Below are 24375 nucleotides of genomic sequence, written 5' to 3'. Positions count from 1 at the left end.
GGGAAAGCTAAGTGCGGGAGAGAATCTCTGGTAAGTTCCAACTTCACTTCTCCCACCAAACTGCCAAGGGACAAGTAAAAGAATATTGCAGGCCCTAGGTTGATGTAAATTGTCATAACTTGACTGAAATCAGTGAAGACTGACAATGCCACAGAGGAAACCAAGTGTACTGACTTAGGTACCAACTCAGTAAAGGACTTTAAGTACATGCCCTTAAGTATAGCAAGTGCTTAAATCACACTGACTTTAATGGGAATTAAGCATAAGTGCTTTGTGGAATTGGGGCCTTGATAAAGTTCTCTGAACCTTGATTATCAGACACTTGGGATTTTCAGCATGAGGGAAGGAAGCCAAAGATACAGTCCATGCACAGAATACAAACAGTGTGTTGCAATGTCACTGGCCCCTTTGAGAGGGAGTGTGGGGTCTAGTGCACCTGGACTGATTACCTGCTGCCCAGTTGTGCTTAAGAGAAGGCACTTACGGGCCTTACAAAGGGATAGACAGCTGCAGGTTGTTAGCAGTTACAGGCATTGTAAGGCATAACAAGGCCCTGGCTGGGCTGCTAATCAGGAGGAGGAAGGTAACAATGGAAAAGGCTATGTTTCAGGCCTCCTGAAAGGCTGGCTGTGCTTAGCACAGCAGGTGAACAGTACTAGCACTCTATAGGGAAGACAGAGCCTCAGGGAGGAAGGACTGGTCCTAGCTGAAACGGATGAAGAGATTGTAAGTCTTGAGTTTTCTTTTGAAAGACTTTCTGCAGGTTTTAATAAATTGGACCCCAGGAGGGGGGAATGTTCTGAATATCTGGCCTGCATGGACTTTTTAAGGGAGACTGAGTTAAAGGGAAACTAAAGCAGGCCTCAGCAGAGCTATCTAGCCAGCAAGTGGGTACTGTGGGGTAGGAGTGCCCTTTGAAAAAATGAGAGAAACATAGGGAGTAATGGACCCTGGCCGATCTTTATTTAGATAAAAGGCTTCATAAATTGTATTCACTGAGAATATTATATTCCTTATTTTGTATTCCCTATATAATATAAATGTGACAACATGAATACTTGTCCTGGGTGCTGTTTGCTTGTCTAATTAGTTAGATAAGCCTTACTTTTAATCACCTTGAAGGGGCTTGGTACTAGATCTGTTTCATGTGTCAGCTTAGTTGAAATACTTATTTTACATCTCACCATTAACTAGGGTGACCAGACAGCAAATGTGAAAAATCGGGACAGGAGGTGGGGGGTAATAAGAGCCTATGTAAGAAAAAGGCCTCAAAATTGGGACTGTCCCTATAAAATCAGGATATCTGGTCACCCTACCATTAACAGAGATGCTGTTCAAAACTTTTTTTGGCTCGTGGGGTCAAGAACTTGTTGATATAAGGCTCAGTGTTTACTTTGATTCAATCTCACTTGACTATGGTAAATAAGGTGACCAGATTAAGATAGCATTTCTTGTTCTGTTGTCCCTGTGTTTAGGTTCAGATTTCTCTCTTTTGCGGGGGGGGGGGGGGGGGGCGGGCAGGGAGACATTAGCCTGAGGAATTGTTTTATAATGCTTCATGTATTTTCTATTGATTCTCTACTAGCATTATTTCTGCCTCTGTAACATTAGTTGTCTACATCTCACTTAGAATTAAATAGTTTATAGGAAAGCAAGTTAATTTGTGTGTTGCTTTTAAATGAGACCTTGAGTGATCAAATTCTTTCTGCTTTTCTATGGCACCAGAGCCCATTATGCTTTTCATATGAGAAAAATCTACCCCTTTGCCTTGGCACCCAGATGCAGCAGCATTACAGCAGTGGTGTGTTATTGTTTGCTACTATTAACAAAGCATGCAAAACGTGCCATACATAAAATTAGTCTTTGCACCCAAAGAGCTTTCAAACTAAAATTGTGCTGTAAGTTTTAAGTATGATGTATGCATACAGTTACTGAATTGTTAGGAAAAGTCTTATTCCTCAGTCTTCCTAAAATAGTTTTTTAAAGTGACAATGTAAAACCCAGTAGAAATCATTCTGTCCTCCTCAGGAGGCTTATTTTTACAGATCATTTTCCACTTTCTTTTATAGGCTGTTGAATACAGACAGATAAAATGTTGTTGGTACAAAAGTAGAAATTTGAGATTCTGGTACTGTTCACCATAGGAAGCTAAGAGTATATAAGGGATATCATTAAACTTGGATGTACAAAGCACTAATGAAATGAACTGAAGCAGTTACATTATTTTCTGATTAACCTTAAATATTACTGCAGGTCACAGTAGGAAAGTGTTAAATATTGAACAGCAAAACAAGTTTTAACTATTAAATACGTTAGTCTTAAAGTGCCTCTGATTTCCCAAACTACTCCTGAAACAACATAGAATAACTGGCAAAATATGCTAGCTTTCTGCAGAGGGCCATGTGGCCCATTTTAGATCCCTTGAAGTGGGATCCATGGACAACTGAAATGAAGAAAGTCCTGCTATAAAGTATGCAGGATAATTGCTAATTTGGGGGCAAATTCTGAGAGATACTTGGCTCCTGTAACTCCTTTACAAAATAGATAAATATGAAGGTGGCCAGCTCTTCTTTGGGTTGCTCTAAAAATTGGCAGTCTGTGTCTAAAATCCTGCTACCTGCTGACCTAAATTAGTCCGCAGTTATGCCCTGCAATTTGAATGCATTACTTACCCATTTATACCATTGATCAGTGTTTCATTTACCAAGCTATTCTCCCAAATTCAGGATATTATTTATTCAGTCTCTTTCCCTCAACATAAACAAGTGAAAGATCTAGTTTATCTTGGGTGATCAGTTGGGTCAGGAGTCTTCTTTAGAAGTCTCTTCCTATGTTGCATGAATCAAGCCAAACAGTCTGATAGGGTCATCATGAATGGCTTCCTCTGTTGGTTTATTTTCAGTGGCCAGCTGGACACTGTTAAGATAAATACTAGTTTGGGAAGCCAGGGTGCTGTTTTTAGATGGCATCTCTTCTTCATTCACTTCTAACGAAGGAGCTTTCTTTTTCCTAGGCTTCCTGTGTTTTTCCTTGATGCTGTGATTAAGGGAGGCATAGCACATCTGACTTTCAACGTCCACCTGAGAGGAAAATCATTTTTATTCAGTTTAATCCTTTTCTTAATCACTACACCTTTTAAGATTTTCAGCTTCTTAAGGCAACCCACCAGTCTGGAACCTTCAGCATAGTGTTCTTGTGAGACATTTCAGTTTTGAAGGATGAGGGGTGTATTGTATAAGTCAATGGTTTGCAAGTTATTGTCTGCCAAGAACCCCTTTGGCATCTGACTAAATGTCCTGGATCCCTTTAGTTTCTGGTACTGTTGGAACATATCTGCCAGTGTGACCTCTTTCTCACGGCATGTGCGAGGTCCTGCTGTGCAGAGGATGCCATTTTGTTCTCTGTGCGGCAAAAGTGCCAAAATGCTGTTGTGTTCTGGCCAGGCTCAAGGGACAGACCCCGGCATAACCAGGGTGGACACCCAGGGGTGTGAGAACCCCACTTTAGGAGCTACTGGTATAAGTCAACTCCAAATTTTTGGCATCAGAGACATCAATAGATGGTTTCCCAACCCTGTTTCTTCTTTCCTGGTAAAGAGTTAACTCAGATTGCCAGGTTTTTTGCAGGGTATGCAAAATCCTACACCAGTTTTGCTCTGGGAGTAGGGAGGATGTGTGGTATTGGCCACAGGATGTGTTACTGACTCTGGGTCTTACATTTTTAGGGTACTTGTACTGGGCATGTTAGAGATAATCAAATATAGAACTGTATCCCTAATGGATTCATGGTTACCATGTTTTTCAGCTTGCAACTTATTTGGCAAGTTATTATTAGCAATGGTTAGCAACATTTTTAATTTCAGGCCATTGCTTAATTTATAGTAGTGGATATCTCTTCTACACAACCAGAAATTCTGGTTTTCTAGTTTTTAATACAGTATCTCAATACTAAATGGCTGAGCACATTAGAAAACATTGGTAATCAAAGTACTAAAATGACTTCAACATGTAATCTTTCATCTAATCTTTCATGAGACTAATGGATGAATTGACAAGTTTGACACAATTGACACATCTGACTGGTACATAGCTGCTTGCAATCTTCAGACTTCCTCAATTAAGGTCCTGATGGAGCAAAACACCTACATACATGCTTAAGTGCTCTGCTGAATTGGTGTGTCCATTTTTGTAAGAAGACTGAAGTCTTGGGTTATATTCTGCCATTGGGTACATATGAGGAGCTCTGAGGCAAAATGCCTTCCTTAATGCAGAAGGCTAAGAACAAGAATATAAATAAGGGTACCTTTACTTCATTAGCATGTCTCCGAGGCTGGGACTTCATTTGTTCATAGCAACATTCATCTAGAGATTAGAAATGAGAAAATTTCGTAGTGGTTAGAAGATTCTTCCTCTGATTAAAGAGTAAACAGACACCCTGTTATAGAACTCAGTTCTCCAAATCTACTTCAGTGGAAGTTCAGGTTCTTCTTCGAGTGATTGCTCACATCCATTCCAGTTAGGTGTGCGCGCCGTGCGTGCACGTTCGTCGGAAACTTTTTACCCTAGCAACTCCAGTGGGCCGGCAGGTCGCCCCCTGGAGTGGCGCCGCCATGGCGCTCAATATATATCCCTGCCGGCCCACCCGCTCCTCAGTTCCTTCTTACCGCCGTGTCGGTCGTTGGAACTGTGGAGCGCGGCATAGCTGTCCTCCACGTCCCTAGCTCTCCTTGTTCTCTATCGTTATCTCTAGCACTATTGTAGTTGTTAATTAGATTGTTAAGTGTAGATAGTAGTAGTTAAGTAGTTTGTAAATAGTTCTTCGCCGGGGGCTTAGCCCTTCCCGGCACCCGGCACCAGGCTCATGCCTGGTTCGCCGGGCTTCAAGCAGTGTGCGGCCTGCAAGAAGCCCATGCCTACCAGCGATCCCCACGACACGTGCCTGAAGTGCCTGGGGGAATCGCACAGATCCGACAAGTGCCGCATCTGCAAGGCTTTTAAGCCAAGGACAAAGAAGGAGAGGGATCAAAGGCTCTGGACTCTCCTTATGGAGGCGGCACTTGACCCGGCGGCTTCGCAGGCCGTGATCTCGGCGCCGGCACCGGATCGCACCGGCACCGAGAAGACTCCCCGGCACCGACCTTCTCCGGCACCGGGGACAGAGCCTAGGCCGTCGAAGTCTATTACTCCGGCCAGGCAGACCCGACTGGAGCGCCCGGCCACAACATCGGCCGCGGCGCCGCCGGCACCGTCGACTCCGGGCCCGGCGGGTCCGTCGAGTCCGGTGCCGCCAAGCTCCCCCATGACATCTGGGGTTGAGATAGTGGTGCCATGCACACCAGAGACCTTCGCCTCGGCACGGGACCTCATAGCCATGACTGAGCCCACTCAGCTGCCACCCCCGGTACCTCCGGTGCGGGTCGTGTCCAGAGGCAAGCCTATGATGTCGGCACCGTCTCGGGACTCACGTTCTCGATCCAGGTCCCGACGCCACGGTCGCTCCAGATCCCGCCGCCGCTCGCAGTCCCGGCACCGCTTCCCTCAGCGGTACCGGTCGCACTCGCGGCGCCGGTCGACATCAAGACGATCGCGGTCGGTCTCCAGCCGCCGATACCGGCACCGCGATTCCAGGAGCCTATCCAGACATCATTCGCCGCACCGGTCGACCTCCCGGCACCGAGCTGGTGGCAGGTCCCGGTCCCGGTTGACCTCCCGGCACCGAGCTGGTGGCAGGTCCCGATCCCGGCACCGGAGCGGCGCCCGGTACCGGTCCAGATCCCGGCACCGTGACAGAACACGGTCCCGGTCCCGGCACCGATATGACTCCCGGCACCGGTCCCCGGCACCGAGAAGATCGTCCGTGCCGGCCCGCGCAGACCCTTACCATCCAGGGTCCGCCCCGCCATGGCCCTCTAGACAGCCGTCCGTATCTTCGCTAACGGACAGTGGGTATGCGCTGGGCACCGACCGGCAGCGGCGCTGTTCAGCGATCCGCCACAGCAGGACCAAGGCCCGCAACAATGGGGATTCTGGACACCCTGGGCATATCATCAGGCCCAGGGCCCCCAACAGCTCCCTGCTAGGCCGGCGACTGCGGAGCGCAGGGCACCTGAAGCCTCGTTGTCTCGCCCCCCTCCCTCCCCGGATGGGGAGGAAGGGTCCAAGCATCAAGACTCCGCTTTGGCTCCTGAGGTAGAGGCGAGGGCCGAAGGAGACCCGCCGTTAGACACTCTCTTGCCGGGGGTCTCCTCATCCTCCTCCCCGGATGAAGCGGTGGCTGGGACCTCCTCCAACAGCCCCCCCCCGCTGGACCTCAGGGCGCACCAGGACCTCCTCAGGCGAGTAGCTCAAAATCTGAGTCTGTTTTTTCTCACCCGACGGTGTCTAGATTCCTTAAGGGGCTGGAACGTTTATACCCTAACGTCCGTCCCCCTGCTCCAACCTGGGATCTTAACCTCGTGTTGTCCCGGCTCATGGGGCCCCCCTTTGAGCCGTTAGCTACTTGCTCCCTGCTTTACCTCTCTTGGAAGACGGCCTTTCTAGTAGCTATCACCTCAGCTAGACGGGTGTCGGAACTCCGGGCTCTTGTGGTAGACCCCCCATATACGGTCTTCCACAAGGCAAGGTGCAGCTGAGACCACACCCTGCTTTTCTCCCCAAGGTGGTCTCAGCCTTCCACGTCAACCAAGAGATATTCCTCCCGGTTTTTTTCCCGAAACCTCACTCCTCAGGCAGGGAGCAGCAGCTCCACTCGCTTGATGTCCGTAGGGCTCTCGCGTTCTACGTGGAGAGGACCAAGCCCTTCCGCAAATCCCCCCAGCTTTTCGTGGCAGTAGCGGACCGCATGAAAGGGCTTCCTATCTCCTCCCAGAGGTTGTCCTCTTGGGTAACGTCCTGCATCAGGACCTGCTATGACTTGGCCCATGTCCCTACGGGCCGTGTGACTGCGCATTCTACCAGGGCGCAGGCGTCGTCGCTGGCTTTCCTCGCCCGTGTGCCCATCCAGGAAATCTGTCGGGCAGCGACCTGGTCATCAGTCCACACCTTTGCTTCCCACTACGCCCTGGTCCAGCAGTCAAGAGAGGATGCGGCCTTCGGATCTGCAGTGCTCCATGCCGCGACTTCTCGCTCCGACCCCACCGCCTAGGTATGGCTTGGGATTCACCTAACTGGAATGGATGTGAGCAATCACTCGAAGAAGAAAAGACGGTTACTCACCTTTGTAACTGTTGTTCTTCGAGATGTGTTGCTCACATCCATTCCACACCCGCCCTCCTTCCCCACTGTCGGAGTAGCCGGCAAGAAGGAACCGAGGAGCGGGTGGGCCGGCAGGGATATATATTGGGCGCCATGGCGGCGCCACTCCAGGGGGCGACCTGCCGGCCCACTGGAGTTGCTAGGGTAAAAAGTTTCCGACGAACGTGCACGCGCGGCGCGCACACCTAACTGGAATGGATGTGAGCAACACATCTCGAAGAACAACAGTTACAAAGGTGAGTAACCGTCTTTTCTAAACTATATTCCCCCTCTCACTCTCCCAGCTGCCAGGAAATAAAAAGCTAGGAAATCCCTGGGTAGAGTTTATTTTCACAGTATCACAGTATTGGACGGTATTAGGTTGTCCAGAAAAAGTTTTACAATTCTGGGATAATTTAAAACATTGACAGACTTGATAGTGCCAGTCACCATATGATTTGTCAGGTCTCACAAGCTAAATATTGCTGAGATGGTATACCTGGGTAAGAGAAATACCTGGAGTCAGGGTTAGAGTAACAGCAGGGCCTGTGGGCAGGGCCAAAATGGCAAGGATCTATTCCTTGCTTTGCCACTAACTTTCTATGAATTTGGGCCAAGTTATCTTTTATTTTCATGCCTCATTTTATGCTCTGGTAAAATGGACATCTTCTTCCCTCATAGAGCAGTTTTGAAACTGAGGGTGTGAACACAAATTTGCACTGTTTCTAGTTAAACTGGTTAAACCCCCTTGTGAACACTGTCATCTTTGAGTTTAGTTTAAACCTATTGCTAATCTCTCTGTGGAAAAAACAAAATAAGCCTAGTTGAATCTGAAATAAGTCCACATAGCCGCCTGTGCTGGTTTAACATTGAACCTTTAGTTAAACTGGTGCAACTCTGCATGTAGACTAGCCCGCATGTGCTTTTGAGAACCTTTAAATAGCCCTCTTCATTCACATATCTTAATGTCTGGAGAGTAAAATAGAAAACTCAGTTTGCACTAGTCAATCCACTGTCACAGCACTATCCCAAGATCTAGGTCAGGGGTAGGCAACCTATGGCACGCATACCGAAGGTGGCACACGAGCTGATTTTCAGTGGCACTCACACTACCCAGGTGCTGGCCACCGGTCCAGGGGGCTCTGCATTTTAATTCAATTTTAAATGAAGCTTTTTAAACATTTTAAAAACCTTATTTACGTTTTATACAACAATAGTTTAATTATGTATTATAGACTTATAGACAGAGACCTTCTAAAAACATTAGAATGTATTACCGGCACGTGAAACCTTAAATTAGAGTGAATAAATGAAGACTCGGCACACCACTTCGGAAAGGTTGCTGACCCCTGATCTAGGTTAATATTATGGGAATTAACACATTTTGGTTTTAAAATGAGCAACTGGAGGCTCACTGCTTCTCTCCCCTGTAACTGGAACAAGTGTGTATCCATTTGATCAACAAACAGGGCTTCAGAAATTCACGTTTTAGGAGACATTCATAAAGGATGTTAATGATTCTGTCTCTAATTATTGTATGTTGATTTTAATAAGTTCTTAGGATAAGAGATCTTACCTAAAATCTCCTGATTGAGGTTGCCATAAACTGGGCATTCTTCAGTATAATCATCATCATAGCTATAATGGGGAATCAGAAATAATTTTAATTCACTCTGTAATTGTTCATTGAAGTATCTTATGCTGCACATAGTGAACCTGACCCTTTTTTATTTAAATTACTGTGGTGTCTGGAGGCCCCAGTCAAGGTTAGGAGCCCATTGTGCTGAGCAATTTTCATATAGACCTACGTACATAGATAATTAACAAAAACCAGTATGGGCTTTAGAAGAGTCCAAATAGACAAGACAGGTGAAGTGTGGGAGACAACAGGTATTGTTTCCCAGATAGGAGAACTGGGGCAAGGTGTCTGTGGAACAGCCAGGAGTTGAACCCAGATCTGAGTCCCAGTCCAGGATCTTAATCATAAGATCATCCTTGTAGTTCACTTGAAGAATTTAATATGTTTGTAATACATTTTGTAAAAACCACACTTAGCCCAAATATTTTCTGACCTTCAAAGCTCTACAAATTGAAGGTGATGAAAGCGTAGAGGAGAAAAGCAGATCTGAAGAAGGAAAAAGAAATCATTGGCAAATGCAATCCCCAGTTTGCATTATAGAACATCCAGAATCCTCCAGGTCTTGGTGCTCAGAGCATCCTATACTCAATGAATGGTATAATTTAAAGGCTAGATATTTTAAAATGGTATGTGCCCAAAAAATGGAAATTGTGCATGCAGGCTTCTGCATACTGAAAGATGTTTCGTCTGACACATTCCTAGCTATGTACTTTATTTCGTGTCTAATCGGAATGAATGAAGCCATGGGGTATAGTTTTTCAAATGGTATTTTTCATTGTTTGGGCAGTTATGGCTGTCCACATGCTAACTTCAGACAAATCAGTGATAGGGTATTGTTGGAGGCATTTTTGTATTAAAGTTTTTATGTGTTTGTTTTGGGGTGGAGAAGGGCTTTGTCAATGTCTGTTTTCTGAAAAACATGAGGTTAGATCATCCAGAGCCAGTTTTTTTTTGTTTTGTTTAAACATTCTGTAAAATATAAGTACAAATACTGAGAGAGTATGGAGTGGTAATTAATCAGAACAGTTAGCAGTGAGTTCGGAGGGCTCATCTTCATTCTCGCTGAGGCCAAGCAATAATAAATACCCATTTAGCCTGCTATCCTAAACTGATTAACTCTATCATGCTTCTCATACTACTAAGTGAACTCCCTCCAACTGCTTAATAAAGTGGGTGCAGTATCTCCCATTACAAGTTGCATTCTTTCCTTCATTCCTTAAGCACCCCTTTTAGCTGTAAAAATATTTCTATGTACAGTAACTCCTCACTTAATGTTGTAGTTATGTTCCTGAAAAATGTGACTTTAAGCATTTAAAGATGTTAAGCGAATCCAATTTCCCCATAAGAATTAATGTAAATGTGGGGAAATTTTTTTCACCAGACAAAACTATATATTGTATAGATATACTGTGTGTATATGTTTTAAACAAACAATTTAATACTGTTCACAGCTATGATGATTGTGAGGCTTCATTGATGAGGTGATGAAGTTAGAGGGTGGAAAAGGGTGGGATATTTCCCAGGGAATGCCTTGCTGCTATATGATGAACTAGCACTCGGCTGAGCCCTCAAGGGTTAACAGTTTGTTAATGTAGCCTCTCACACAAGGCAGCACGAACATGAGGGAAGGGAGACAGCACAGCAGACAGAGACAGACACACAGCTTGTGTGTGGGAGGAGAGAGAGATGCACACTGCCCATTTAAGGAAGCTGACCCACTCTTAACTGCATTGTCTTTTTAAGTGGATCAGGAAGTTGAGAGAGCAGCTGCTGCCCCAAGCTCTCTGTCTCTCTCTGTCTGTGTACCCTCCCTGCTCTATATAGGGAAGGGGTAAGCGGGGTGCAGAAGCAGGGGGGGATACCATGACATTAGCGCCCCCTTCCCCTCTGCACAGCAAGCAGGAGTCTCTGGGAACAGCTCCAAGGCAGAGGGCAGGAGCAGTACATGGCACTGGGGGGAGGGACAGCTGAACTGCCAGCAAATGATAGCCTGGTGGGTGGCTGCAGCACAGGGAACTTAAGGGGAGCTGATGGGGGCGCTGCTGGTCCACCCTGGTTTCAAGCCCCACCAGCTAGCTGCAATGGACTGCTCTTCCTGCAAGCAGTAGACCAAGCAGGCAGCTGCCAAACGAGGTTAGAAGGGAGCATTGCACAACTTTAAACAAGCATGTTTCCTAATTGATCAGCAACAAAACAACGTTAACTGGGACATCTTTAAGTGAGGAGTTACTGTACATCAAACAAGACCCTTCATATGTCCTCTGGTCCATTCCTTCAAATCCAGCCATTGTAACTTAATACTCTATTTTAACTTTTTTAAATCAGACGTAATTTATCTTCAACATACCTTGGATTATATTCTTGATAGTCTCTGTACGTGTAACCTGGAAAATTATTTTAAAACACAAGAAGTTTAAGCAGAAAGAAAATATTAATTGTGTAATTGTTGAACAGTTCCATTTGCTGTCTTCACGGCTTTGTTCTTAACAGAATTGTATTGTGTGTCTCATGGAGAGAAACGTGATGCGAGTCTAAGAATGTCTCAGTAGCTTTGTTCATGTTTGTGTGAGATTGAAAGCTGTAGGCTCTCAGATTCAGATTGGGGATATCTTTTTCCTCAGGAGTATCTAGATTTAAATTGTGGCTAACGCAGTTTATTAATATTCTGTGCATTGCACTAATGCCTACAAGCCCCCATTAAGTCCCCATTTTGCTAAGTACTACATATACACCCACCATAAAAAAACAGTCACTGTGCCCAAAGAATTTACAGTATAAACTTATGATGCACCACACTAGGTGGAGATAAACAGGATGTGGTAGAACAAGGAAACAATGAAAGAATGCTGTGTGAGTGAGCAGCAGCCTTGGCAGGCTCACTACCTTTTCCTCTTCATTTGGATTTACAAACGTTACTAGTGATGTTTCAGTAAGGGGTACCTACTGTTACACAAACAGGGAAAGTGAAGCAGAGAGTCCCGCGACATAAAGGGGTCAATTGTTGGAGCTGGGTTTAGAATTCAAGAATTCCTGGCTCTCAGTTCTGCGTTCTGACCTCCAGAATGTGCCTCTCAGAAAATCTGATTGCGTGGACATCACATCCTCAATCTCATTGCTCCCTTGCTTAGTTTTAGAAATAATTTCATTTTCATGATAAAAATATTTTACCTTGCAGCTCATTGAGTAGGTGTCACCTTAGCAGCTCTCAGCCAAATCCTTTCCCTTGTGCATTGCAAGTACCAGTTGTTTACATAGGACTTCTTTATTCACAATTTGTATACCTGTGTACTGGCATAGTTAAAGCAATATAACCCCCTCTCTAGTAGGGACACGGTTATAGCACTCCAGGGGTGGTTATATCAGTATGGCTTACTCCTATATAGGAAGGGGAATAAGCGACCTTAATACTGGTGTAACTATATCCACTCTAGGGGTTGTACTGGTATAGTTGTTTCAGTGTTTTTTTTAATCATAACCCTATTCAAAAATAATTATACCTATGTAAAATCTGTGTGTACGCCAGACCAATAGTCATGGGCTAGCATCCATGAAGCAAAATAAGTCACCTATTTGTCAGCAATAGGATGGCTTGACAGTTACCTTGGTGTGCACACTCTTTCTCTCTCTCTCTCTCTCACACACACTCACACACACACACACACACACACACACGCAACCCCCCCCCACACGCCTTTTTACCCTCTTTGGAGCAGAGCTGAATTCCTAACAAAGAAAAAATTGAATTTGGATGAAATCTAAAATTCAAATAAGCATTCCTGAATTCAGAGGGAGAAAATATTGCCGCCTAGATTCATAGCTTGTATTAATGTGTACATATAGTGCTGTTGTGTCTGAAATTCAGGTAGCTAAAACTTACAGATGGGAGAAATTGTCTACATGACATATGTTGAAAATATTATCTGAATTAAAATCTGCCCCTTCCTCATGTCTGGCTGACTTATTTGGGAAGAGTAAGTTGGAGGATTGTTTTTCAGCTTTTATTAATCATTGAGTCATGCTGATGTTTTGAAAGCTTTTTGTTTTTCGTTGTCATACCATGTAACATCAGGTATCAGTGCCTTGCAAGTTAAAAATGCATTAGTACTAGAACAATTTTTTAGAAAAAGATTCATTTTAAAAACATTGTCTGCTTGCCAGAAAATTCCCAGTGGTGACAAATTTGTTTGTAGTCTCTCTCAAATACTCAAACACAATCTTTTGCATGCGCATGCGTGAACATCATTTCTTACCTTTTTGCTTGTTTGCTATGCAGTATGAAATGTTTATGACCAATGAAACAATCAGAGCCATAGTCATAAAGGCTAGAAGTCCCCAGATTGAATAGTGGCATTCAAACTCCATTTCTGTAATAGAAAGCAAATTCCTGCATATTATGCATTGTCTAATAGCTGCACTTCCCCTCCACACACCCCCTTTAGTTGAGGTGGTGACTTTAATTTTTTTTTTGTTCCAGGCACAGCCACTGACATGCAACCCAATTAAATACTAGTGAGAACATCTGGATGTCCGAGTAGGAAACTAGTCTTGTTAAACTATTTGTAGTGATGACACGTAACCCCACTCTGGGGGTACGTCCAGACTACCTGCCGTATCGGCAGATAACTATCGATTTATTGGGGATTGATATATCATGTCTCATCTAGGGAATACCGTAGCTGAAGTTGCGTATCTTACATTGACACCCCTCCCCCCAGTGTAGACCAGGCCTAGGTCAAACCAAAATGCTGTTATCAATTTATGACTGCCAAACTACTAGGAAAATAGAAAGGCTTCTGCCACACATGCACAGATTTTTCAAAAACTGCTAGTTTGTGGCTGAATTACACGGGTTGGTGAGCCAAATTCTGAAGTTATGGACAAACCTTTATATGAAAATTAATCTGGAATAAAGTATAGTGTGAATTGAAGGCAGATTAACTAGTCCTGATTAACTCCATGTGTGGACATTCTTATTCCAGAATTAGTGTGCTTTATTCCAAACTAGTTAAAACTAATTCTGGAATATGAGCATTCCCACATGGAGCTAATATGGAATAGGTGTTCTGAAATAACTCCTTGGATAGTCAAGGCCTTTTTCTCTATTCAGGCAAAACTATTGGCTTCAGTGGGAGTTTGCCTCTTTAAAGACTAAGACTTCATTATTTGATCGTATATTGGGACTTTTTTTTCCAAAGGGACCCCAAGGGTTGGTCTATTCTTGCATCTTTATGTTTCTGCTCCTTCTCCACAACTCCTTTCCAGTGAAAAATTTTCTCCCTCTCTGTTTCTCCCTCTTACCCAACCAAAAACTGCCATTTTCTCCTCCTGATCAACTGCGCTACTGATTGAAGTCTTTCTACCCTGGCATTGAGATGAGGGAGAGAAGCTGAGGACCAAACGCAGTAAGAATACAAGCAGTTGGGAGTCCATGGACCTCAAAAGTGTTTCAGAGGCAGATCTTGGCAATAATAACTTCAAAGGAACCCTAAAGTAATAACCAGCCAGTATTAATTGTGCATATAGTGCAGGGACATAGGGACAGCTTGAGGCTTCTCCATCCCATGTCCTCCTCTCCTTGGTGCTCCAGACAGGAACCCAGGCAGGACCCTCCCTCACCAAATGCCTTCCTCATTTTTCATAGTGGTTCATCTTGTGATGCTAACTTAGCTCATCCAAATTCTTCACCATCAAGCCTAGGTGAGAAGACCATAGTGTGTTTCCAACCTCCTGCTCTGACGTAGCCATAAAACTGGGCAGAGTGTCATGCGTCTGACTACTCTTATCCGCCAAGAGGTAGGAAAACTATTCCCAGAGAGAAACACTCAACTGTATGAGTAGAGGCAACCTGAATCTACATTTGCTTTTCTGTAGGTTCTTGTGTCTCCCATCATGGCAGTATCTGAGCTCTTGAAATGGATCCCTGCAGAGGAGGGAGGGTGTTAAAGCACTTAAACTCCAGTAATGCTGCGGGAAAGGACTGAGCTGGAAAAGGGGCCAATGGGGAGGGAGGTGGCAATTGGAGTGAGTGTTGATCAGCAGGTCTGATCTGACCCTTAATGTCATTCTCATTTGATGTCCTTGAACTTCCTTTGCCTATTTTTTACAAAGGTCTACAGGGGGAAAACGTTTTCCTTGCAGGAAGGGCCAGGGCTTTCACTCCTGTTGAGAAAAGACAGCTCAGCTCATTAGTTGCTGCTCGTTAGCTGCTGCTCAGCTCGTTAGCTGCTGCTCACCTGGAGCATTGCTCCCTCTGGTTGCAGCACTTTTCATTCTCTAATGATGTACATACTGCAAGAGCTGCTTTTAAAAAAAAAAAAGCTGAGCAGTGGTTGCTTCTGTATAAAATGTCCTTTTCATAAGGTCCAATCCATTGGTTATTAAAGTCAATGGAAAAACCCCAAATGATTTTTGAGGATATTGGATCACACCCTTAGAATTCAGTTTTGCTACCACTGAGGCCAATGACACAGCTTCCATTGATTTCACTGGGAGCAATGTCAGGATCACAATTATTCTCCTGTGTCTGTACAGGACAACTGCTTAGTAGCCAGAGCTAGATGAATGTACCAGAAGAGCCAGGAGATGCTACTTGGTAGTAAAATTGCTCCCATCACAAATTGCACAGGTCTCTGGTGTAAGATTCCTTCCCCCACAATTATTCCTCCTCACGCACAATTATTTCAAATTTGGTGACAATATATACCTCCAGACCAGTGGCACCACTATGGGCACCCGCATGGCCCCACAATAAGCCAACATTTTTATGGCTGACCTGGAACAACGCTTCCTCAGCTCTTGTCCACTCACACCCTTCTCTACCTAATGCTACATTGATGACATCTGGACCCCTGGGAAGGAGACTCTGGAAGAATTCCACCACGATTTCAACAGCTTCCACCACACCATCAACCTCAGCCTGGACCAATCTAAACACAGGAGATCCACTTCCTAGACACCATGGTGTGATGGGTTGGATCACAGAAACCCCTCTGGGAGTTGCCACCTGATGTGCCAAAACTACCTCTGCTCCTGTTTTCCTGCCAGTGCAGGACTCCAGCACCCTGTCTTGCTGAGCCAGACACACTCATCTGTTCCAATAAAGACCCAGGGTCTGAATTACGTGCCACAAAGCTGTAGGTTCACCTGAAAACAGCTCACAGAAGTGTTTCTGTCTTTAACACCCAGATGCCCAACTCCCAAATAAATCCATTTTATGCTGTATAAAGCTTATGCAGGGTAAACTCATAAATTGTTTGCCCTCTATAACACTGAGAGAGAGAGGTGCATAATTGTTTGCTCCCCCAGGTATTAATACATACTTTGCGTTAACTAATAAGTAAAAAGTGATTTTTATTAAATACAGAAAGTAGGATTTAAGTGGTTCCAAGTAGTAACAGACAGAACAAAGTAAGTCACCAAGCAAACTAAAATAGATTTGCACTTTTTATGTCTAATCAAACTGAATACAGATAATCTCATCCTTAGAGATGCTTCAGTAAGTTTTTTCCTCAGACTGGACACGTTCCAGGCCTGGGCACAATTCTTTCCCTAGTACAGCTCTTGTTATAGCTTAGGTGGTAGCTAGGGGATTCTTCATGATGGCTCTCCCTCTTTGTTCTGTTCCACACCTTTATATATCTTTTGCATAAGGCAGGAATCCTTTGTCTCTCTCTGGGTTTCCACTCCCACTCACTGGAAAAGCACCAGGTTAAAGATGGATTCCAGTTCATGTGACATGATCACATGTCACTGTAAGACCCCAAGCCTTCATTCCTCCCAGCCTGACTCACAGGAAGGCTTGCCTGCAAACAGAGCCCCAGTCAATTGTCCTGGTTGATGGGAGCCATTAAGATTCCATACCACCATTAATGGCCCACACTTTGCATAATTCCAGTAGACCCTCAGAGTTATATTTCTAGTCCCAGATACAAGAACGGTAAATTTATAGAAACAGGATGATCACGCTCAGTAGATTATAAGCTTTGTAATGATACCTTACAACAGACCTTTTGGATGAAGCATATTCCAGTTTACATTATATTCACTCATTAACATATTTTAATAAAACCATATAGACTGCACAATGTCACACACGGTACAAATAAGTGATGGTCACATTAACACCATCCTATACCGAAAACCCACCGCCTGCTATGCCCACCTTCATGCCTCCAGCTTCCATCCTGGGCACACCACACGATCCATCGTCTACACCCAAGTGCTGAGGTACAACCGCATACGCTCCAACCCCTCAGTCAGAGACCAACAGCTACAAGATCTTCACCAGACATTCTCAGAACTACGATACCCACACAAGGAAATAAGGAAACAGATTAACAGAGCCAGACGTGTACCCAGAAGCCTCCTGCTGCAAGACAAACCCAAGAAAGAAACCAACAGAACTCCACTGGCCATCACCTACAATCCTAAGCTTAAACCTCTCTAACACATAATTAGAGACTGTGAACGGCTAGCCAACTAAAAAAGCAGTTTCTCCTCCCTTGGTGTTCTCACCTCAGCTGCTAGAAGAGGGCCTCATCCTCCCTGATTGAACTAACCTCATTATCTCTAGACTGATTGTGGCCTGCATATTTATACCTGCCCCTGGAAATTTCCATTCCATGCATCTGATGAAGTGGGTATTCACCCACGAAAGCTTATGCTCCAATACATTTGCTAGTCTATAAGGTGCCACAGGACTCTGTTGCTTCCCCCACATATCTTTGTAGAATTGTTTTTAACCATAACTTTCTCTCTGAAAGAATGTTGTTGGTTGGTACACACTATCATCCACAGCCACTTTTTGAAGCATTTTAAACTGTCATCAAATTTCCATTCCTTGATCTTTTAGCCTTTTCAGTCTCTACCCCGCAGTATTCATTTGTATAGTAGTATGATGATTTTATCTGTAGAGCACCAACAATGTATTTCTCATTGTGTCCTATTGACCTCAGTCACTGCAGGTTTTCAGGGTGATTTGACCTGAGGCAACAAGGAGGTCCAACAACTTGCCAGGATACAGTGGCACAGTGAGTGTATGGTATAGCCTCTCTTAGAACTTTCTGCTTCCCTGCTCTTTGCTGAAACCACTAGCTGACATGGCTGCTTCTTTGTTGACAGCCAACTGACTTGTAATCAACTTGATACTCAGGCTGCAAGTTGTTTTCATATCAGGGCCTTAACTCTTATTTAAGAGAGAGAGAATGGCATGCCGGGACCTCTGTGTCTTTTCTGAGTCCCAGGGAAGTCAATGGAGCTTCACAGGTACAGAGATCTGCCAGCAACAGGGGCTAAGTGGGGTTACTTAGATTAGGGTTGGAAGAGACCTCAGGACATCATCTAGTCCAACCCCCTGCTCAAAGCAGGACGAACATCAACTAAATCATCCCAGCCAGGGCTTTGTTAAGCCAGGCCTTAAAAACCTCTAAGGATGGAGATTCCACCACCTCCCTAGGTAACCCGTGCTTCACCGCACTCCTAGTGAAATAGTGTTTCCTACTATCCAACCTAGACCACCCCTACTGCAACTTGAGACCATTGCTCCTTGTTCTGTCATCTGCCATGACTGAGAACCCCCCCCTTCAGGTAGTTGAAGGCTACTATCAAATCCCCGTCACTCTTCTCTTCTGAAGACCAAACAAGCCCAGTTCCCTCAGCCTCTTCTCGTAAGTCATGTGCCCCAGCTTCCGGATCATTTTTGTTGTCCTCTGCTGGACTCTCTCCAGTTTGTCCACATCCTTTCTGTAGTGGGGAGCCCAAAACTAGACACAATACTCCAGATGTGGCCTCACCAGTGCCAAATAGAGGGGAATAATCACTCCCCTCAATCTGCTGGCAATGCTCTTACTAATGGAGCCCAATATGCCGTTAGCCTTCTTGGCAACAAGGGCAAACTGCTGACTCATATCCAGCTTCTCATCCACTATAATCCCCAGGTTCTATCCTGCAGAACTGCTGCTTAGCCAGTTGGCCTCTAGCCTCTAGTGATGCATGGGATTCTTCCGTCCTAAGTGCAGGACTCTGCACTCATCAGGTTTTTTTGGGCTAATCCTCCAATTTGGTTAGGTCGCTCTGGACCCTAGCCCTACCCTCCACTATGTCTACTTCTCCCCCCAGTTTAGTGTCATCTGTGAACTTGCTGAGGGTGCAGTCCATCCCATCATCCAGATCATTATTAAAGATGTTGAACAAAACCGGCCCCAGGACCGACCCCTGGGGCACTCCGCTTGATACTGACTGCCAACTAGACATCGAGCTGTTGATCACTACCCATTGAGTCTGACAATCTAGCCAGATTTCTATCCACCTTATAGTCCATTCTTCCAAGCCATACTTTTTTAACTTGCTGGCAAGAATACTGTGTTAGACTGTATCAAAAATTTTTTGCTAAAGTCAAGATATATCATGTCCACCGCTTTTCCTATGTCTTATCATAGAAGGCAATCAGGTTGGTCAGGCATGACTTGCCCTTGATGAATCCATGTTGACTGTTCCTGATCACCTCCCTCTCCTCTAAGTGCTTCAGAATGGTTTCCTTGAGGACCTGCTCCATGATTTTTCCATGGACTGAGGGGAAGCTGACAGGTCTGTAATTCCGTGGGTTCAACAATGTGTAGAATATTTTGAGCACTATAACCACATTGCTCCTTCTGATTCAATCAATCTTTCTTTCTCTCTCTCTCTCTAATGTTAGCATTCTCTCAAATGGGTCATGAAACCTCCTTAGTGCATTTTCTTAAATATTAAGAAAAATATTTTCTTGGCAAGTGCAGTTCCGGTTTCAAGAAGCGCTAATTTTTTTCTCCTTCTCCCAGAAGACACACTGCTGCAGTCAGATCACAGCTGTTGCTACCTATGAGACTTCTCCCATTATTTTGCAGTGCATCTGAGACATCATTCAGACCTCTGCTTTCTGAGACCACAATTCTGCCTGCCTAAAGTATTTCTAGGCTCTCCTTAGCTACGCTGTCTGAACACCAGTAACACCTTGTATGTTTACAAGTGCCTACCATCTGAGGATCATGAATACAACTTGGACTTCAGATCCCTATGAAATATGTGTGCATTGCTCCCCTTTCTTCCTCAGGAGGAAATGAGTAACAAAGGGATCTCCTCTAAACTTGCCCAGGGTCACATAAGTCTTGCGACAGAGCCAGGATTTGAACTCTGATTGCCTGAGTCACAGTCCAGTACTTTAATCACAAAACCATCCTTGCTCACGTTGCTGTCTCACTCCTTCTGAAGATATTGATTACCCTTCTCCCCTCCCCAACCTTTCTTTTTGCTTTTCATTTTCTCCACTTCCATTTTATTGCCAGGTATGGGGAAGAGAAGGAAATGACATGGCCTGAGAAGGAAGAAAGTATAAGGAGCTGTAATGGAAACCAGTAGCATAGAAATGTCACTTCTGCATTCACTGGATTAAAAAGTTTTGTAGAAGAGTCTCCCAAATAGTGAATTTTAAGGTGACTTGAAAGTATTTAAAAACGGAGATGGTGCCCCTTTCTGAAGTGGAGAAGGCCTGAAATTTAAAACAAACAAAAATCCAGTTTGTTCTTTTACTTAAGGAACATTGTGAATTTTAATCCTCCCTGACTTTCCTGGAGCAGAAAGAGCAATTTGAGATGTGAACTGAGCTTTCTCAGCCCCTAACTGAAGAGGCAGGGGTTACTGAACCTTTAAAATGAGCAGTTCTCCCAGCAATTTTGGGGGCATTTGATTTAATTTGGCATTAATAACAAACCAATATTTCAGTCTAGATAAAACTCGCTTCTCAGTTAATCAGGTTTAACTTCCTTGGTATTTTAAGATGTCACAAGACTCCTACATCTTTAGAATCTCCTAGCAAAACCAGGAGATGCAAGATCTGAATTTCAAATGTGTAAAGACAACCAGATAATTAAAAAACCCACAACTATTTAAAAGAAAATAAAAAAAGGCTTGTAACTTCATTAAGAAATATTTAAAAGGGTTGAGGGGAGGGACACGCCCAATTTGAGCTTTTTCCTCAGGGGGTCACTTTACATTTAAATCTTAAAATTATTTTCCAAAACCCTCATTCAAACATTCTATTATTGGCTTTTATTTAAGTTGGAAATATAAATACACACACATCCCATTTCTGTTCTGAATCTTTAATCATTCTTACATAAGTGAACACATATTTGATCTGCTTGTCAACCAACATTTTTTTTATATTTCATGAACAATGAGTCTTAAGATATCCATAAAGACCTAAGAATGCCTCTCTGTGTGTCTGACCCTTTTAAATGTAAATTTCAAGCTAATTTCACTATCTAAACAGAAAATGAGCAATATCTTGTATTTCCATATCCTAGCTTCATAGATGCGTTCCCCATCTGATCCTTTATCACCCACATGCTTGCAATAGATTCCAACCTGTATTTACTATGCTAAATGAATTATTTCAATATCCACAACTTTGGCGGCAGTGGTGGGAGAAACCCAATAGCTCTGCACAGAAAAAAATGTCCCTGCAGATAATTGAAGCTGTCTCTCAATATGTGCTAACAGGTGTAACCTGCAAAAATTGATCTGCTGTGCAAAAGATCCCCAAAAAATAAAATTAAGGGGGACCAAAAAAGGTGAGGAAAATGGAAAAGAATATTTCTCTATCATTTGGATTGCTCTATGGATTAATTTCTCTAACTTTAATTCTCATCCACATAATCTGCTGCTATATATTGCAAAAACAGTACATTTTGTGTAGACGAGAGATTGTTTTTAAAGATCTTTATCACCACATTTGGTTGCATTATCTTCATTTATATGTAAATAAGTGTGATCAAACTGAACCCTCTTTTAAAAAAAACAAGACAAAGATTGAAACAATTGAGTTGTTCTTTTTTTTAAAAGTCTCGGAACAAAGAAAATCTGTAGGAATAATTGTAGCTTGACTATAATAAATCTGCAATTTCATCAAGGGCTTCTAGGATCATTTTCAGACTCTGACAAAGAAACATAAAGGGCTAGATTCCAATAATTTACTTGCTCTCAAGAGCAGCTTGCTCCAGGTACAAATCTTATCAAAGTCAATTGGGCTGCTTTTGGAGCAACATGCGCCTCTGTGTGTGAGGAAGAGGGTCACAATGTGGTCCAAAGAGCTTCATAAAACAATTAATAAGAACCAGGAATTCTAGGTTTCAATTTTTGTACCTTGTGGGGGGATATATTTAATACATTACATGGTTGTATATTAAAAACACTTTGCATTTGGGTCTCTTCTGAATTAATGCCACTTCTTGTGCTACTCTGTTTCCCCCAGCCAAGGGATTACTGGTTTGCAAACAAAGGGTCAAATTGAGAGGGGAGACTAAATGAATCACAGACCTTCCTCTGGACCCTTTAGCCCAACGGTTCTCAAACTGGGGGTTGGGACCCCTTGGGGGGACGCAAGGTTATTACATGAGGGGGTTGCGAGCTGTCAACCTCCACCCCAAAACCAGCTTTGCCTCCAGCATTTATTATGATGTTAAAATAAATATATAAAATGGTTTTTAATATATTGGCAGGGGAAGGGGGTCGCACTCAAACTTGCTATGTGAAAGGTATCACCAGTACAAAAATTTGAGAGCCACTGCTTTAGCCTGTACATTTCAACAGCTGGATGGTGCATGTATGCTTTTTTTTGGCTGCTGCCCTTTGTTTAGCATATTGTACATTGCTTTGTACATTGATAGTACCGTTATAGTGCTAATAAAATGTTTGATTCTTTTAAAAAAAAATTCTGGCAATGCAATTGCTTTTTACCCTTGTCTAACCCCCCTCTTCAGACATCTTGTGAATATCTTGTCCTGTTTGGAATCTAAAATCCACTCTCTTCTTGCTCATCAGCGCCGATATAATCGGAAAGTGGGGGACACAGCAAGGCTTCTCTTACAGAATTAATTGGGGGCTGGCGAAAGGTGGTGAACTGACTGGTTTGGGAGCAATCAATCAGTTATCTACCCTCTATCTAGCTATAGCTTGGGCTGCTGCAGTGCCAAGCTTCCTCACATTGCTCCTGTACCCGATTTAGAGAAGCCGTCACTAAGCGGGATCAGACAGTTCATTCTCAGTTCGGTTCTTTCAGCTGAAACTGCTACGAAGGCTTCTCTAAGTCAGGTACAGGAGCAATGTGGGGGAGCTTAGCACTGCAGCAGCCCAAGCTATAGCTAGTCAGAGGGTAAATAAATGATTGCCCCCAAAGCGGTCAGTTCACCACCTTTCACCAGCCCCCAATTAATTCTGATTTCTCATGGAAACTGACATCTGTCTGCTTGGAACTGGATTCACCACATCCTCTAACTTCTTGTGTCACAGAGGGAAATGTATTGAATTACATTTGGGGACTACCAACATGATCCAGATTTTAAGGGGTGATTTGGAGGATAAAAGTCTGTGGATTTTGTCGCTTCCATTGGTCCTTCTGCTTCTCTGTGCAGACTAAATTCTGACTTTGTCTATGAAAAGAAAATATTCTTTCCAATTTAACAGTGGGATTTTCTGTAGTAATGACCCTTACCCAAAAATCCATTAAATGACTGAATGTTAATTTTAACTTTAATAAAGCTTCCTTGGCTGTGAACTTTAAAGACAGGTTTGATTCCCTGGAAAGGAGTCCTTAACCTGCAGTTAATTAGAGCGTGGCTAATTGCTTTTTAAGATCTCATGTATGAAGTTTATAAGGGGAAAAAGCACACAGTAAAATCAGTTCCCCCCAGTGCAGCAAATATTTTAAGTCTAAAAATGATGCCAATGTTTCTTCTTCAACAAATCTTCATGCACTTTGGCCCACTTAGCTGGAGATTAACTAAGGTTTATGCTGATGACTCACTATTAATATTCAGACTTTGAGTCTCTAAGCAACATACTTGGGGGATATGTAATCCATTGAAACACTTTTTCTGTACAATACATCCAGAAACAAGAGATTAGGAAGAAAAGACGTACCTGTTCATATATTGCTGTTTTGTAGCAAGACCTCCCCCTTTATCTCAAACAAAATTTGGCTTTAAAATGTTGGCAGACGTTGATGTGCTGTTCTGCTTTGGCCTTGCAATTTGAGTATGTACCTGAAGACTTCAATTCAATCTTAAGTCTTAACATCTGTTCATAAGCATGTAAGGAACAGGAAATGTGGTGGAGGCGGCTTTTACCTCGTATCAAATTGGCAATCTCCTGCATTGTTTTCCTCAAAGAGTATTGAAAACATACATTTGTGAGCATTTGAATTTGTATTATCTATGTCCTGCCACCAAAAACGCATGAGACTGTGAGACTTAAAATTCTCATGTGATGAGCTGATTCTGCTATCCGCTCATGGTAAGCAGTACTTACATGAATAGTTCCATTAAATTCAATGGTATGGTTTGTATGTTTGAGTGAGAAACAAGGCTGATGCCCAAGTGTATTCAATTACCTCAATAGTACAATTGTCATGTATGCTGTGGAGTGACATCTTCATAAAATGGATATATACCCTTCAGAAGCCAGATTCAAACT

The 24375-nt window shown here is 43.5% G+C and overlaps 1 protein-coding gene across 1 annotated transcript; it reads right to left on the bottom strand.

The window, feature by feature from the left end:
- Positions 1-740: 740 nt before the first annotated feature.
- Positions 741-23978, bottom strand: LOC127055354 (T-cell receptor-associated transmembrane adapter 1). The gene is made up of 6 exons (XM_050962245.1): positions 23824-23978; positions 13122-13235; positions 11219-11255; positions 8809-8870; positions 4303-4361; positions 741-3080 (listed from the first exon to the last, which is right to left on the bottom strand). Exons 2-6 carry the CDS (start codon positions 13231-13233, stop codon positions 2829-2831), a joined length of 522 nt encoding a protein of 173 aa, XP_050818202.1. The 5' UTR covers positions 13234-13235; positions 23824-23978; the 3' UTR covers positions 741-2828.
- Between the last annotated feature and the right edge of the window lie 397 nt (positions 23979-24375).

The sequence above is a fragment of the Gopherus flavomarginatus genome, chromosome 1, assembly GCF_025201925.1.
Source record: "Gopherus flavomarginatus isolate rGopFla2 chromosome 1, rGopFla2.mat.asm, whole genome shotgun sequence".
In the NCBI taxonomy this organism is placed as follows: domain Eukaryota; kingdom Metazoa; phylum Chordata; order Testudines; family Testudinidae; genus Gopherus; species Gopherus flavomarginatus.
This window is presented reverse-complemented; position numbering and strand designations above follow the sequence as displayed.